Source organism: Nilaparvata lugens, chromosome 8 (assembly GCF_014356525.2).
Source record: "Nilaparvata lugens isolate BPH chromosome 8, ASM1435652v1, whole genome shotgun sequence".
Lineage (NCBI taxonomy): Eukaryota > Metazoa > Arthropoda > Insecta > Hemiptera > Delphacidae > Nilaparvata > Nilaparvata lugens.
The window spans coordinates 33,274,092-33,292,645 of NC_052511.1; the positions used below are offsets into that span (position 1 = coordinate 33,274,092).

An 18,554-nucleotide genomic window follows, 5' to 3' on the forward strand; every position below is an offset into this window, starting at 1 on the left:
AGATCATTATAATTTTCTTGCTGCAGAAATTTGGTTAGATTCGAGTGATTGACTCCCTGAGTATCTTTCCTTGGAACTTGTATAAGTATTACAGCTATTTAAATCCTTGAAATAAATCATGTATCTACCTGCAGTGTTAAACACAATTTTCATAAATAAATAAAATAATAACCGACTAACATAGGCCTACTTTTAGATTGAAAAGTAAAAAATATATATTTGATGAGATTATTCGAAAAAGAAATCGGGTAGAAATAGGTAGATTATTCCATTTACAATGTCTCGTTCTAACAGTATTGTCAGTATTTATTAAAACATGTAAGGTGGTTTTTCTAAACTCTCTTTTTAAGACAATACCTACTTATTATAAAACAATTTTTATTTCAAGTATCTACCTATTTAACATTTTTTATTAATTTTATTTTAGCCTACATAAATGTACTATTTATGTTCAAGTTTTTAAGTTGCTTAGGTACAAAATTATTATTCAAATTCTATTGGGTTGGCTACCAATAAATAATTTATGTTAAACCAATTCATTTTTACTTTCCTTGCCCTATTACCATAGGTAAGGAAAGTATTGCTTTCCAAAAAAAATTAAGGAACCCTAATTTCAAGTTTTCTATACGTTTCAAGGTCCCCTGAGTCCAAAAACATGATTTTTGGGTGTTGGTCTGTGTGTGTGTGTGTGTGTGTATGTCTGTGAACACGATAACTCCATTCCTAATCAACCGATTGACTTGAAATTTTAAACTTAAGGTCCTTATACCATGAGGATTTGACAATAAGAAATTCAATAAAATTGAATTCAAAATGGCGGATAATTACTAAAAAACCATGTTTTTCACGGTTTTCTCGAAAACGGCTCTAACGATTTTCTTCAAATTTATACCATGGATAGCTATTCATAAGCCCTATCAACTGACATGAGTTTCATTTCTGGGAAAATTGCAGGAGTTTCGTAATGTTTTTGAAAAAAATGCCGGATAATCACTAAAAAACGAGGGTTTTCTCGAAAACAGCTCTAACAATTTTCTTCAAATTCATACCATGGATAGCTATTTATAAGCCCTATCAACTGACATAAGTCTCATTTCTAGGAAAATTGCAGGAGCTCCGTAATATTCTTGAGAAAAATGGCGGATAATTACTGAAAAAACAGGTTTTTCACGATTTTCTCAAAAATGACTTGACCGATTTTTTTCAAATTCATACCCTGTATAGTTATTTATCAGCTCTATCAACTGGCATGAGTCTCCTTTCTAAGAAATTAATGGGGGGTCCACCCCATCCTTGAGAAATGGAATTTGTAACCTCCTTCTCGTGCATGAGCTAGGTAGGTAGAGCAGTTCATAAAAAGAACACATAGACGATATATTTCATCTGTAGAACAGCTATTTTGACGACTTTTATTAAAATAATCGAATTTTACAATTTACACAAAGAAAGAAGTACTCTGAAAACAATTATATATACACATAAATACAGAAGTCTGATCGTAGTTTCAAATATGTTGCCGCCAATCGTCATTATGTTATTCCCCTGAATTATTCTCGTTTAAGAATGGGGCTTACAGTTCAATGATAGTCATTCTTATCACTGAGTGTCGGCTACACAACACGACTGTGCACTGTGTTACAACTTATGACTTGTCTGTCTGTTATGAATATTGATTTTCAATTACAAAGAATTCAGTGTATCTTATAATATCTATACCTAACTATTTGATAAATATGTTCTCAGAGTTTTTTTTCATTGTCTGTAAGTTATGAATAATTTAATAACTAGATCGATTTAAAGGATATTAGAACAGGAAAAAATTTTGAGCTCAAAAAGTGTCAATAATTACATAATGTTTTTAACTCATCCATCTTTCAAAGTTCTTAGAACTCTTTATGGACAGCAAAAACGATTTCTTCAGGAAGTAAGGAGAAGCGATGTTTTAAAAAGTGTTGGACTAGAGTTCTTGAAAGGTTCTCGACTAGGAATAGCAGTGATTAATATTAATAAGCCAGAATCAAAAAATTCCTTAGATAACGAGCTTGTAGACAATTTTATGTATGCTATTGACAATGTGTGTTCTGATAAAGACACAAGAGTTGTCATTCTTAGAAGTTTGGTGCCCAATGTTTTCTGCGCTGGTGCAAATTTAAAAGAGCGTCTCAAAATGTCTGAATCTGATGTTTATGATTTTATCTCCAAATTGCAGACTTTTACAACAAGGCTCGCCGATGTGCCGGTGCCTGTTATCGCTGCAATGGATGGCGTCGCTCTGGGAGGTGGATTTGAAATTTCGCTGGCCTGTGATGTGAGAATTGCTGCTCAAAATGTGAAATTGGGACTGGTTGAAACGAAGCTTGGCATTATTCCGGGAGCAGGTGGAACCCAGAGGTTGGCGCGTTTGGTGGGAGCGTCACTGGCCAAGGAACTAGTTTTTACTGGTCGAATAATAAACAGTGAGACTGCTTGCGAAAAGGGTATTGTTAACCATGTTGTGCCTCAGAATGACCAAGGTAACGCCGCCTATTGCAAAGCTGTGCAAGTGGCTGAAGAAATCTTACCCAACGGTCCCCTGGCTGTGCGTATGGCGAAGATTGCAATCGATATGGGGTCTGCGGTTGATATCAGAACAGGATGTATGATTGAAGAGAGGTGCTACGGTCGACTTGTACCTACTCAAGACAGACTTGAGGGTTTGCTGGCATTCAGTGAAAAAAGAAAACCCACTTACAACGGGGAATAGCTACAAAATTCAAATTATCAATTCCCTAAAGTGAGCTGTTTTCATTTTTTATCTGTTTCTCAAATATCTCCATTAAAATGAATAAGAATGTACTTTTTATCTATAACAGCCTTTTGATTTTTTTTAAAACCATGTAAGATTTGAAATTAAACTCATTTTACTGAAATTAATAACATATTTTATAAACCACCTTAGCTGGTTGAATTTTTATTCAATGAAAAATTATGTTACAGTATTGAACATTAAAGATGTTCAGGATATGCAGGAACCAATATTCTATTTTAAGACAGTAACTTACTTTACACTGTACATTATTTAGTTTTTATTCAAGGATAGAAGTGCATCAACATAATTATACCGTATCTTTGAAGTAAAATATGGTACATATTTAAAGTCATTGGAGATATTATGTTTCAAGATATTAAAGAAAATTTAAATTGATGACATTTTGTTACTGCTTACTTTTTGCAGTTTGCTTACTCTACTTACAATAATCATGGCAATTAACTACTCCTGTGGTTTACGATCATTGATAACATGACTCTAAAAACAAACTTTTAATAACAGAATCTTGCCACAAAATTATAAATTTGTTGTACCTTTTTTTAGGTTTCACAGTCTTAATTTTGCTGTGCAAATTGAAAGAGCAAATGCACTGTTATCATTGCAAATTTGATGCAGTTACTGCCATTTCAATTTTTGATCTGTATTATTGTACAGGTTTATTTGAAAAATAATGAATTTAAATAGGACTAGTGGCCTTCCTACTCCGTTAAAAAAAATATTGAAGAAAAATAGTTGTACTGTATAGTTTTAGAGTTAATTTCGAATAATTATGTTTATCTGCAATTGTTTTTATGTTGAAATGAGAAAAATAGAGTACCTACTTATATTGTATTATAAACAGAATAAATTATAAGAGAATATTAAATACAGCATTAGCAACTGGATTATCATTTAAGCGCCAAAAAGTGTACATTACAGTTCAAGGTCTACCAACTACCAATTCATTCAATAAAACGGAAGTTGTTTCAACAGGAATTCTCTTGTCGAATTCAATTCATCATTACATTACAATGTTCAGTGAAGTTGTAGTATAAACTTACTTGGACATGTAATTGTTCAGAGTTCAGCTATTCAGGAATCAATTTCAGCTTCACCATAATAATGCTCTCTGCTTTCAATAATAACCTTGATTAGTGTTATTTCATGTTTGGAGTCTACATTTGAATGAAAAATATTTATTCAAATTCAAGCTTTCAGTTTTGATCTTCAAGACAGAGCTATTGAAAAATATTGTTATCACCTATGAATAGAGATAGGTCGAAATAGAATTAAGAACTTCAACAGATTTTAACAAAACGTGATATTTTATTAATATCAATATTGTAAGATGTAAAAGATAAACATTTCAACACCATACCATAAACATATTAATTATATTACACATACATATTCAACTTGTCCATTCCCACTAAATTCGTTCATTTCTTCAAAATGCATCTTAATTAATAATGAGGAAGATGATTGATTGGTGGGGGGGGGGAATATAATCTAAATTTAAAATAACTAAAAATATACTGAATAACCTAACCAATGAACTTATTTAATAAAAAAAACCGAACCATTAATCAGATATTTTTTCGCCATAAAAATAAACTGAAATAAAATTTTCCAAAACCATCAACGTTTATAAAACATGCATTAAAACATAACATACAAACTAAAATGTTTTTCATTTTTAAATGATGTGATTGATTTTGAATTTGTGATGTAATGTGTGAATTTCAAGTGAACAGCTTTTTAGGACTAAAATAACAGGTAGATTCTCCAGTACCGTAAATGTAAGTAATAAAAGAACAGATATACAGTAATTATCTTTAAGCCACTCGAATTTTCACCGAATGAGCTATGCGCCACTTCTGGCGCATAAGACTAATTCTTATGTGTCATTAGTTGTATAACATAATTTAGAATCAGGCATTTCATTGAATAATTTGGTGAATAGTATTGGTAGCTGCTCTGATGAGGCATTTAATTTTGACAAAAAATAGAATACACCGAATATCTAGATAGAGGATACAACCACAACAAAAATGAACTGATTAGTAGCTGACGACTGAATAATATTGTAGTCTAATTATTTATATCACAGTTTTCAATTTTTGACATACCCACTTTTAAAACTTCACTTAGATATTCTTTAAAAAATGAAAGGAAATATTGCGATCAAAAACCCATTCACAAAAATGTCTAATCTCTACACCTGAAGTTTAGGATTAAAGTTGTCATGGATTATGGAACTAGCCTGAATTGTTCCTATAATTGTGTGTTTTTGCTGATAAATTTATTACAGTTTGTATATTTGAGTTACTATGATAACTATAAATAGTAAATTTGGCAATACCTCTTGATTTACGACGGATTATAAAATAAAGATGAAAAATGGTTAAAAAGCTTGCATCAAGTACAATGGTGCCATTTGAGTTTTGTCCAAAACTAATACCGAGATTGGGAATAATAGAGAGTGTAACCATAAAGATTGTTATATACAGCCATTACAGACACCATTCTGCTTTTTTATTAGAGTTAACCCATTGAGCTGTAACTTGATGAATTTAACAAACCAAGTTGAAAGTTGCCATCTAGTTTGAGGACATCGAATTGTAAAGAAAGTTATTCAAATTGCAAGCAATAACAGTGTTGGTATATTTTAAACTTCTAGATGAGCTGTAATTGCAGTGGTAACAATGGTCTAGCTGAAATACCCTCGAGGTATTTTTAATCACATAAAAACCCCTTGAAAACGTACATTTATCAATTATTAGGTACTAAAAACCTTAAATAATTTTATGCTGCATCACACAAGAGAAAAAAGATAACATTATAGGTTAGTGTGGTAACTGAATTTTCCATAATCGCTTCAAGAGGCTGCCTCTTATATTACCACCTACACTAGACATTGAGTTTTTTTTACAAATTTGCTACTATAAATTCCACATGAACAATTTATTCTACAAAATAAATTGGATGAAATGTCCAGATGATGGTAAGAAATACTATTAATACATTCATTCAAATTCACTGTTCATTTTCGAACTGAGTACTTTCTCTAGTTAATTTTCGAAATCACATCTTCATATATTATTAATATTACTTATTTCCACTTTAACATTTTAATAACACCTACCATAATGTGTTGATATCTCTTCATACAACACTTTCTGTTCTATTCGACCAGCTCAATTTGTTAATAATCCAGTATGGCATAGACATTGATATACTTCGAACTACTATAAATACTAGAGCTGCATGTGGGACGATTATTTTATGATAATATACTCAGTCTATAACTTTAAAAAGAAACGATTTTTATATTCACAATAAATTAATTTTTGGTAATGTTCCCTTTAACATCAACAGAAAGACAGCGTTTTAAAAATTCAAATTTATTTTCTGTGGAGCCGAATGGTACCAAAAGGATTTACACTCCTTCATAATTTTTTTATTAGTTTATAGATTATAAAGCTCATCTATTCTAGTGATTACTCTATTATGGTATCATCTTCCATTGTGGTTTCAATATCCCGTCATTATGAAGTGTCCTCATTATGTTACTATTAATTAGGAATCCTGAGCATTCAAGAGTATTATACTAACGAGATTCCAACAAAATTTACATGTTTCGATTGCTTTCAAAGCTGTGAACTTTAGCTCAACATTCATTCAACATTCTGAGATGATAATTATAATCATATACAGAACTAACATTCCCATCCGTCTATTTAATATTATTATTTATCACAGATGAAATTCATTACCAATTTACAAGAACAGGCAACGCTTAACAGAAATATATCGATTGGTCTGTACAGTATAACAGTTTCATTAAAAATAAATGACACAGTTAAGACAATTATTAATAGTAGGTACCTTATAATAGAATAGATAAAATAGTACCGGTAAACAATCAGAATACAATAGTTGTAGTTAGAAGTGTTTTCAATTTCCATATATATTCAGGGATTTCATTTACAAATGTCATAATATTTATTTACCAGATTTAAATAAGATAATTACTCAGTGAATATTCAAATATAATTATAGAAAGTTATATACTTTCAGAATCATTAAATAGAATTCATATATAAGAAAGAGTGATCAGTGATCAAGATCAATAATTGAGATGAGTCTATAAACGATACAGTACTTAAACTCATGTCTTTTCTCATATAAAACCATGTAAAGATGAAATAGCTGAAGATATTGGAAGTTCTATGATTTGTAATACTCTTTATTTCTCCAACTACTGAATAATGGAAACTCATCACAGATAAAAATTCTCTTATAATGTATAATGTGAAATGTTCACTTGATTTTTAGCATACTCTGTTTAAAACTACATTCATTCATTTATTCATTGAATAATGATACAGTAGAGTAGTCTAGTAAAAAGAAGTAGGTAATAAACTTATGGATTTATTGGTGGGGTGACGAATTAAAAAAATTTAGATAGCCAAAAGTTAAAAAATACTCTTAAAAAGAGGGGTTTTTAGGATTTATGTTATTATTTAGTTTAGGCTTCAATTCTTCATTTCATTACTATAATATTTGCTCCTTCACCAACTTACTTTATCACAAATCATTAAATATTTTATATTTTAAAGGTTCTCAGTCAACGAGTGTACTAGTTCTTTTGAAATATTCAGAGGGGATAAACAGATTGAATTGAAGTTTCCTAGTTGAAGTGGGTGACTAAAGTGTTGTCATTGTATCAACTATGATAAACCATGTTTCAATAACTCTTATTATTAATGTTAAGATTAAGTCCGTAAATAAATGCCATAATTTACAAACTTCATGGCACTGTAATTATTTTATACTCGTATTTAATAAATAATTTACACAAGTCATTCATTTCCTCTTTGAATGTGAGGGCAAGAAAAATTGCTTCTGGGCTACATTCGTATACAAATAAAAAAGATTATCTAATAGTTTTTCGACTTTGATATTTTTCAATCACTTCATCCAGGGCAAGAAAAAAAGGTTTCGAGTCTTCAAGACATAAAAGATATAGAATACAACAACTTTTATACTACTCATCTAATTAACTTTTACATTACGATAGTTGCTAATTTCCTTATAATAACATCAACGATAAAATATGGTATAAAAATATTTTCAATAGAGCGATAGAAAGTTGATTTTTAGTTACTAGACATTTTGAGAACTAGTTAGCTTGGGTGGAGTAGGAAATTATGTAAATCAGGAAAATAGGAAACAGGAAGGAAAAGATGAATAAGAAGGAATAATAAGATATTATTGGAAAGAAGGAAGGCAGATGAGAATGAGGGAAATGGGCAGTGTTAGACAATATCTTATTGGAATCACAGATTTTCAGGTTAACAAGGGAACAATGGTACCCCACATTATAGAGTACATTATTGTTATCAATGGAGTCTGTAAAAATATTGTTGGATGAAAAAATGGACATGGAATTGAAATATTCTTTTTAAAAACTTAATAGTTATGATGCTTCTCCCATATCAAGAAAGACGATATTTGCTATTCCAGTATATTATTATTAGTAATTTCCAAGTATTGTGGAAAAATAATTATACAAATCTGGTAGCTAATTGAAAGTAATAGTCTTAATGATGGGGTATTACAAAAATTGTTTTTATATCTGGAAGGTGCTTATTAGTTGACAGTGGTAAACACTGAAAGTTAATGTTTTCTCTCGTTTTAGAATAAAACATTTTGAAGTATTAGGGTGTAATATATTTACATCCCAAACCATGTAGTATCAATGGAGACAGAAAAAGTATTGCATATCAATAAAATAATCTTTTGATATAATATGGGTTTGAAAAATTTCAAGGGCAGAAAATGCATTGTAGATTTGGAATGATTAAAACAGGGCGAATGCGAAGAGTTACTATGAGATTATGAGAGTATCAATTTTGATGAATGAAAGTGAAGGGTCATTTTATTGCTTAGTCTAATTTACTTACAGCCCAAATGGGGGGTTGTTCTCAAAAATCACTACCTAACTAGTGAGAGATTCACTTCAGTGAGCATTCCTTATAAAAAACATCAATGCTTCCAATTTAAGCAATGCTGACAGTATGAAGTGAAGTGGAGTGAAGTGCACATTCACTTCAAACACTGTCAACAATCCTTTAAACAACATGGTTTCCCTTTTAAATAACGCTGAAAGTTTGTAGTGAATCTCACTCCAGTCCGCAATATGGTTTTTTTACTAACTAGTGAGGAGGAGGAGGGGAGGGAAGGAGGTAGGTCCTAGTTGTTGGAGGTGGCAGAGGCGGAGGAGGAGGAGGCGGAGTAGAGGTGATGCAGTATGGCGAAGTAGTGGACGCCAGCGGCGGACGCCACAAACAGGTGCCAAATGGCGTGTGCGAATGGAATGGCGCCGTCCGACTTGAAAAAGAACACACCCAGCACGTACAGCAGGCCTCCGAACTTCAGCTCAGGCAGGCCCGAGAAATCGCTCTACAATACAAATCAATAAACTTTATTAGTCGTCAACATATACATGGTAACAAAATAAAAGAAAGGAATGAACAATAGCTATTTGTGCAACTTTTATGCAAAACGGTCATTGCCAAACCAGACAGAATTCGGCCGAACGAAGAGTAGCTGAGTTCAGCCATCCATCGAGTTTTGCAGACGTTGGCCCATTAGTTGGACACAATATTTCCCATATCAGAATACACATTATGGGAAAAATGAATGAAGTAATGTTTTTATTACCTAGAAACTAGAATATACATTTTGGAGAAGAAGACGACGCTTCTATCATTTTGTTGTTACCAACTCTTTGAGATCAATAGGAATTTTAATTAACAATACAAGTAATCACCAACAAGTGTCCACATTCGTACATAGTAAGTACAAGGCTGTTCTTACAGGTTTCAATAATTTATCGTTGCTTTGAGTTTGAAACTTTGAATTTGGATAAGTCTCCAAAATTATTACTTTTGGAATACTCGTACTATGATTTAAATCTAGATAAAATCTAGTAATAATTTCTCTGACGGAAGCGAACTTATTCTAAAAGATGGACTTCATTCTCATTTAATTTTTGCTTAGTTTAAAAATTTATTAAGACTGTTAACCATCTTGTGCTCGTCTCCCCCCACTGAGCTAAATAACTTCTCGAGAAAGCTCAGATTGAATTCACTATGCTATTATCTCTATAATACACTGAATGAAGATAGAATTGGAGCAGAAAGATCCCGAGTCACCATTGTTATTCAATGTAGCACTGGATTCACTGTTGGAAAAGCTTAGGTCTATTATTACACTATTGGACATCAAGGTGGGACATCAGTGACAGTAATGTCCGTCTATAATAGCAGCAATGACGTTCAATGCCCTGTGATGAATCTCGGACACCAATGATACCAGATCTGGTGTCTTTTTGGGCTTACTTGCTAGGCTCATATCTGTCCGTAAATAATGCATTCTGCCGCTCTTTATAAAACATATTAAGTGTCCCTAGTGTAATGAGTTTCATAAGAACTAATGCTAGCTCGGACACTTGTTGGCGCAGTCTGATGTCCTTTTGCAATAAAAGCTAAACTTTCAGACAGTTTCTGTAGTGAGATTTAGTTCCAACTGTCAGCATTCCTCACCTTCCGAATGATAACCTATGATGAATAGTCTAGTTTACTAGCAGCCCAAATCACTACCTCCGTAAACAAAGCCGTAGTGCATTCGTGTGACGTCCAGCACAGGTAGGGCTCCTACACCAATAAAAATACGTTGATTTCAGCTGATCTATATCAGCTGGTGTTTTTATTTGTGTAGGAGTCCTACTTGTGCTGACGTCACACGAATGCACTACGGCTTTGTTTACGGAGGTAGTGATTTGGGCTGTTAGTAAACTAGGATTTGTTTTGAAAATAGCTAACTAAAGTGCGAGATAAACTTCTTTTAACACTGCTCTTTCTCAAAGACGGAGAGGTCCTATCCTCTCTATCCTCCACTAATCTCTCCCACTACCTAGCAGCATTCTCCTTCTTTTGTGTCTGTGTGAGAGAGCTTTGTAACGCTTCGCTCCCCTCCACTTGCAATGTTCCAAAGTGATATGTTTGTGTATGTTACGGAGATGTGTTCATCACAAGAACCTGAAGCGAAATGACACGGCGCATCCAATTGTGCGCAGGATGTCCGTCTGTGACTATGCTACAAACTGTGGAGGGAGAAATGGGTTTCTCCTCTTAATGTTAAAAGTAATTTATCTCGCACATTAGAGTGAGATTCACTTCAGTCAGAATTCCTTGTATAACATCAATGCTTTCTTCTCAGCTAATCCTAACAGTTTGAAAAAAATCTCACTATGCAATCGGATTGCGTGTAAACAGAGATCAAATATTACTACCGTAGTAATATTCTCTCCTATATGGTGTAACATACAGACCTTGTTAATCACAGCTATAGAGGGTGCTACACCCAGGAAGAGGTAGAAGAATGTTTCTAGTGACTTGTAGCGCTCATGGAAGACCTGTTGGTAGAGGATGCCGAGCAGCGCCAGTACCCAGACCAGCCACCAGAGCTCGCTGCCCCAGTGGTCGGCCGGCAGGGGTCGCAGCATCAGCCACGGGAAGTACGAAGCCGCGAACAGTTCATAGAAGTTTTATCCTTGATTGAAAATGTGAAAAAAACAGACACAAATTATCGTAAATCCATAACTGCCAAGGAAAGACTGGCTGTCTGCTTGAGGTAAGTCAAAAATGAAAGTTTATTAAATATAATTATGTTTTGATAATATTTCATGCAGCTTTGAAATAATTTTTAAATACTTTATATTCCCTCTATTTCCTCTAATCCTTGAAAATCTCTGGGAAGTGGGAAGAGAACAGAGTGACTGTTAAAACTATTCTTCAAACAATCTCTTTTATTGATTTTTTGATTTGTATTTTCATGTTTCTCTGTGTGGTAGTTATTAGTTTGTATCTTTGCAGCTGGAGCGCTAGTGGTCCACTGCCAACTTGATACCGTGCATTCCCGTTGCATATTTTATTTATCTTTGTTCTAGTTTTTGGATATGTTCTGATGCCTTTTGTCATTTATTATTGTATTTGTCAATTTGTTGTTCGGCTTCCGGATATTTTCTGCATCTTTTTAAAGATCAATTTTATTGGTGATTTCTTGATCAAGGTTGCACCTGCTTGCTATCCATTTCCTGTCTTCACTGTTCATCGTTTGTTTGACTACCAGCAACTTTGTGTGTGTCTCCATTTATTTCTACTTTATTCGTGAAAATAGTTTCACCTTGCCCTGTTTTACTTGTTTTATTTGTTGGAGACATTTTTTCGGTTCTTTGGAGCCATCAACTTTGGAATTCGGAAAATTAGTTCATGTGTTATCTCATTTCTAATTAGTCAACGTGTTCGGAAACTCTGTGTGTATGTGTGCATCTAACTTAGTATATGAAAGTTACAACTTGAACTCTCATCTTTTGTGAAAATAGTTTTCACTTTGCCCTGTTTGTTTATTTCAATTGTTGGATATTCTCGACTGGTTCTGTGGAGCTATTTTTAGTTTTTCAAGACTTGAACACTTGTTCCAATTTTACATATTTCATTTCCATTACAGCATTCTCAAAATGGCTGCTTGCGTGTGTCACCACATCTATCTACAAGTTTAAATTTGTTTTATATATTGCAGACTCTTGTTTTACATTGAGTGCTAACCTTGTTTAGTATTTCTTTATTTGCATTGTGGGACTGAAAGTTTACCCATCATTCATTCTATTGATATTTATTGTGATATATAGCCCATATCACTGTTTTAAGTGACTCTCAATTGTAAATCGCATTTTACAAACATTGCAACTGAATATTTCCAAGACTCAGGGAATATATTCTTCGAAACATTAATTGAAAACTCTTCCTCTACAACTGGCTGCTGTTTCATCCGCATTTCAAACAAGTTGGAATCTTGTTTCTCTTCTGATGTGTCCATTCGAGCTATTGGAAGCTCATGCTGTCTTTGAAGGCCCTAGACCAAACCGGGACCTTGACTTTGGCCTATTCGAGCTATTGGAAGCTCATGCTGTCCTTGAAGGCCCTAGACCAAACCGGGACCTTGACTTTGGCCTATTCGAGCTATTGGAAGCTCACGCTGTCCTTGAAGGCCCTAAACCAAACCGGGACCTTGGTTCTTGCATTTATGTTCCGCAGCTAAGTATTTTTGTATCATCTACTTTGTATTTTTATACTGCCCTAATCTATTGTTTTTATCTTTCAGGTTAGGAATTCATGGTTGTTCATATTCAACCTCATTTATCTTTTATTGATCAGCCAAATATTGCTCTTGAGAATTGTTCGTCAGTTTTTTTTTGTATTCAGTTCATGAATGTTCTGTGAACATTGCAATTATCAATCCTTTTGATTCCTTTTTTATTATTCTTTGATTATTGCTAAAGCTTAGTTTCTGCATTTTGCAATTAGGCTATTTCAGTATAAGCTACTGTTATTCATATAACCTTATGGTTAATTTCAACCTACTTGTTTTCTTTGTTAGTATCAAACCGTTTTAAATGTTGAAGCTTTGCAATTTAACATATTTACATCTCAAATTTCCTAGGTGTTGTTTGTTATTTGAAATGACAATTGTAGGTTTAAACTAAAGACTACTTATTATAGACTCTGGTATTCTATAAACGTTTGTTTAATAGCCATTACATTATTCCATTTTTGATACCAGATAGATTATTTTCTACGTGCATTGCTGTTATATTCATAACCTTTTACTGTCACTCATTAATAATTAAAATCCAAATTATTCAAATTATTACTATTTCAAATTGTTATTAATTCTTGCATTCAGATTACTGTTTTTATTAACTCTGTTCTTTCTAGAAGCATTAATACCGTTTTCAAATTTACTTCATGTATTCAATCTTATCTCTTATTCATGTGTTTTGACATCCTTTAATGCTGATTAAAGTTTTGTATTTTACTAACCTACCTTTTCATTTGGCATTTCACCTTAGCCTACATGTTAATAATTAGTTTTAATACTGAGTTGCCTAAAACTGTTTTGCATTCATTCCAGTGCACAGGTTTTTGAATGCACAACGGTTCTTGCACTCATGTGGAGTTTCAGTCACGTGTCAAATCAATCAAGACACATTTTTGTTTTTCTTATTTCAGAATTTGATTTATTCTCTCCTATTTATACAGTCCACTCTTTTCTAAGACTAAATTCCACAGTGACGTCAAATTGAAGAAAAGTTCAACTACAGTGTGGGAGTGAGACGTTCTAGTTGCGTTGTGTTGCAAGGAGGAACGCCGAATGAGTCATCACTCTGTGCACATGCGCTACCTCTTCGAATCGCCTGCCATGCATTCAGGTTGAGTGCGCCACACTGAGCTCGCTTTGTCCGCCGTACTACCTCTCAGCGAACTTTTGTTGAATCGCCTAGCAGGCGGTCGTAGGTGGTAGTGCACCATACTACCGCCGCAGTAGCGAACTCGGTGTGGCACGATCAACCTGAATACATGGCTAGCGATTTTTAAAACTTCGCTACCGCTGTGGTAGCGAGCTTGGTGTGGCGTGCCCTTAGGCGATTCAACAAAAGTTCGCTGAGAGGTAGTACGGCGGACGAAGCGAGCTCAGTGTGGCACGCTCAACCTGAATACATGGCAGGCGATTCAAAGAGGTAGCGCATGCGCACAGAGTGATGACTCATTCGGCGTTCCTCCTTGCAACACAACACAACTAGTACGTCCACTCCCACACTGTAGTTGGACTTTTCTTCAATTTGACGTCACTCTGTTCTCTTCCCACTTCCCAGAGATTTTCATCATATGAACTGTTCGTGACTCAATCTAAAATAATTTTTAAATTTTTGTTCGTCCAGCTCCAAATCTTGAAAAAGGTGATGGAATTCCCCGTACGTTCCTCTATTCTGATTGATTGGGTGTACCCATTCTGTCCTCTTGCTGGCAGAGTAGAGCATCACCAGTTCCTCATCACTGTCGGAACTGCTGGTGTCCCAAGGTATTTTAATTGACATTGTTAATTAATATTGCTAATTGACACTGTAATTAATATTGCTAGTTGATCAGTGCTAGCTCGACTGAACAACTTGCTTGAGTTGCCGAGTACAGTGCTGAGTGCTGTAGTCACGCCCTCCCCCCACTACTAGACTCACTACTCGGAGACTACCGCTAGCGGACGTTTTTCGGTGTGGCGTGCTCAGCCGAGAAAACTACCACTAGCGGTACTACCTCGGCGGTACTGGCGAGCTTGGTGTGGCGAGTCCTTAACAGTTTGAAAAAATCTCACTATGCAATCGGATTGCGTGTAAACAGAGATCAAATATTACTACCGTAGTAATATTCTCTCCTATATGGTGTAACATACAGACCTTGTTAATCACAGCTATAGAGGGTGCTACACCCAGGAAGAGGTAGAAGAATGTTTCTAGTGACTTGTAGCGCTCATGGAAGACCTGTTGGTAGAGGATGCCGAGCAGCGCCAGTACCCAGACCAGCCACCAGAGCTCGCTGCCCCAGTGGTCGGCCGGCAGGGGTCGCAGCATCAGCCACGGGAAGTACGAAGCCGCTATGAACACGTAGATCATCGCTCTGTCACCTCTGTGCAGAAGGTCTTTCAGCTGCCTATTCAACACGAAATACAACAACAATTAATATTTATTTCACAAAAAATAAACCTATTCCACTCTTAAAACAAATATAGAATGACCTGGGTGGCTCAGGTCTGGTGTCAGAAAGTTCCTAACTGATGAAGCCTGGGTCCCCACATATAATTTGGGCCTTCTTTTTGAGATGGGAAAAACCTTCAAGAGGCACCATTCAGAATGTGGGAACTCCGACATGGTAGAGTGAGATTACTATCTTTAGCGACCACACTCCTCAAACCTGCCATAGACAGCCCAGTTTGGAACCGAGTTTTCATTTCTTCACACTAGACAGCACTGATTATCATTTATGCCTACATCTCCTTACCCACTTATTCTAATCTTGATTGCACCCTCGCAAACCTACTCCAGATCCATGAGGCAACCAAGCTGCTTTTTGGCCGCAAAACAATCTCAATGTATGACGCAACAATTTCCCATTGCTCTACTGAAGACATCATCTTTCCTAAAGTGCTTTCTGCTGTCAATTCAACCCTGTTTGCTAAATCTGCTCGCTCTTCAAGGAAGTGCAGATAATGGAAAAAGCCCCACATAGCGAACATTCAGGGGATGATAGCTTGCCCATAACAAGCACGTATGACCTGAGGAAATATATAGCCAGGGCCAGTGAGGAACTGGGTTGAGAAAAAGCCCACCTCTCCATACTGACGCTCCGTCCATGCTCTCACAGCTCTAAGCACTGCAGTCCATCTGCCAGTTATTCCAGCCTCCCATCAATGTAGCTGCCATGCCAGTACAGTGTATCATTCGGGTAGTGTTCAAATTATTATCTCTACTTATTTTTTGTAAGATCTCAGCTTTGATCAGATTATGTAAATTTTATTTTATAATCTGTATTGCTTTTACAATGTTATTATTATATTGTTGCTTTGTAATTTTCACTCGACAATGTATTTGCTTATCATGTAGATCTTTTGGACAAAGTTGTATTGTTTTCGCTCTAACATTAATATTGACATATTAATTTGTATTGATAATTTTTATCTCAATTTCTCTATTTGGTTGAGCCAAGCTTACATTTTTTATCTATTCTAGTGCATAAATTGATAATTTATTATTCATTATTGTAGTAGGCCTATGTAATATAAAATTTCTTATAGTAGTATTTGTAGTATGCAATTTATTATAGTACCAGTATTTAATATTGATGGTTATCAGAAGATTTAGATAAAGTATTTTTAGTTTTACCTTAGCTACTTTGTTTTCAATTGTATATTAATTTTTCTAAAGGAAATAATAATGGTGCCCTAACATTATAAATAAGTAAATATCAGTATCAGTGTCCGTGATACACATGCTTATGTTAACACAGTAAACAAATAAATTTATAACATGAAAAGACCAGGTATACAGGTGTACAGGTGAATGTCAGAATGTCTCTCCACCAATAACGGTCATTAGCATAGATGGAAATGATCAAGATTTGGTTGGCAAAATCGGACAATAACATGCAAAGGGGTCATTTGGGTTAAAGTTGTGCAAAGTCACAAAGCTACAAAGAATTGAGGAAATTTAGGTGATAGTATAACGAAAATGAGATACCTGCATAATAAAAACATAGAAATATAAAAAAATGAATCAGAATCGGGACAGGAATGAGGAAGTATTGATAATAATTATTCATTATTTTTTGATAAAGTATTTCATCAGGGCTACCGTACTTGATTTGTTAGATAAAAAAAAATTCCTTACAACCCTTTTCTAAAAATTTTTTTTTATATAAAATACAATAAATTTATTAATAAAATCAATATTTTCTATTAATAAGTGGATATACTGGGAGAGGATTGAGTTATGAGAAATGATTTAGTCTGGGGAAAAGGGATGGACATGAAGGAATAATTAATGAGCTTGGCAAAATAAATTATCAAGTTGAAGGGGTTCAGCTAAAAAAAATTAACTCTACAACATTCCAGCAACAAACAAATTATCATCTAGGCTTAGGGGAATTCCCAAGGCTATTTCCAAAAATTGATAGAATATTCAAAACATTTTTAGCAAGATTGCAAAAGAAATGAGGACGAAATAACGACATCATTACTGCAAATGAATAGTCAAATTGTAAAAAGTCGCAATGGTGGAGATAAGAAAGAGGGAAACAATAGAAAGGATTTCAGATAAATATAATGGTCTTGATTGATATGTGAATTGTGAATGAATCTATAAGAAATTTCGGGTAAGCCATACAGTTAAAAGATCCATCGGAAATAAACCCTACTAAAGGAATTTATATCGAACAACGCTAATACAATACAGTTATGGATCAATAGAAAACAATTCCAATGTGGCTATTTTCGCTTCGGACTGGGATTATGGGCCAACTTTTAAACGAATGAAAGTTATGGACGAATTTATGGAATGCCGACACTAACGGGCCACTAAATTCTTATGCATATAACTCTTCCTAATCCAGCAACGCCAACCCAACACAACGATATCAAAATGAGGGTTGGTAAAGATTTTATAGCTGCACAGTTTCGCCTCAACTTTATAATTCTTCGCGATATTGAACTAGAAATAAGTCCTATGTGATGAACGGCGGGTCGGGTGTTGAAGTTGGGAAGTAACTCACCTACGTAGAAAGGAAAATGGTGGGTGGGGAACAAAAGAAGGAAAATACACACAAAGGGCGAATAAAAGAGTAAATCTTCCAACAGTGAGGTTGAGTTCTAAACAAGCTGAGCCTCGATCGAACAAGCTTTAATGCTGCTCAGCTTCAGAAATTCTGTGGGTTGAGATAGGATAGGACGACTATTGATCCCACAATCCTACTCCTGCAAAACTTCCAATGGCTATTTCGCTGTTTTTCGGCTGAATGAGTTTTTCACAAACAACTCGCAAATCTATAGAGAACTAACTCTGCTCAAACGGATTAATAGGTTCTTTGACAACAGAGGGGACCTATCAACTGTTTCAAGTTGATTTCATACAAGATACATATTTAAATAAAATAAAGATTGAGGTGAATATGATGGAAGAAGTTTTTACAAAAGGTACGCTTCCAAACTTTCTATCACAAGAACCATTAAATTTATTCCTTTAGACAATGTATGCAACAAGTCGGAAATAAACTTCTATATCAGGTCAAGGGAGCTTGATAATAAGATTAAT

General features: G+C 34.5%; 2 protein-coding genes across 4 annotated transcripts in view; one reads left to right on the forward strand and one right to left on the reverse strand.

Annotated features, from left to right (window-relative positions):
* The first annotated feature begins 1,592 nt into the window (after positions 1-1,592).
* On the forward strand, positions 1,593-2,822 carry LOC111059622 (methylglutaconyl-CoA hydratase, mitochondrial). Of its 2 annotated transcripts, XM_039434579.1 has the most exons (2): positions 1,599-1,761; positions 2,210-2,822. In XM_039434579.1, the coding sequence occupies exon 2, from the start codon at positions 2,258-2,260 to the stop codon at positions 2,741-2,743; it is 486 nt and encodes a 161-aa protein (XP_039290513.1). In that variant the 5' UTR covers positions 1,599-1,761; positions 2,210-2,257; the 3' UTR covers positions 2,744-2,822. The 2 variants fall into 2 exon arrangements, with proteins under 2 accessions (XP_022202984.2, XP_039290513.1); XM_022347292.2 differs by having other exon boundaries at positions 1,593-2,822.
* A 1,272-nt stretch (positions 2,823-4,094) lies between these two features.
* Positions 4,095-18,554, reverse strand: part of LOC111059529 (monocyte to macrophage differentiation factor) — a 53,337-nt gene continuing 38,877 nt past the window's right edge. The window contains exons 4-6 of one of the 2 annotated variants that reach the window (XM_039434578.1): positions 15,280-15,402; positions 11,190-11,319; positions 4,095-9,256 (exon numbers count right to left, since the gene is read on the reverse strand). In XM_039434578.1, coding sequence (XP_039290512.1) covers positions 9,047-9,256; positions 11,190-11,319; positions 15,280-15,402 — 463 coding nt within the window. In that variant the 3' untranslated portion in view covers positions 4,095-9,046. Of the gene's footprint in view, positions 9,257-11,189; positions 11,320-15,149; positions 15,403-18,554 lie in introns of both variants that reach the window. The other variant, XM_022347201.2, reaches the window with a different exon arrangement.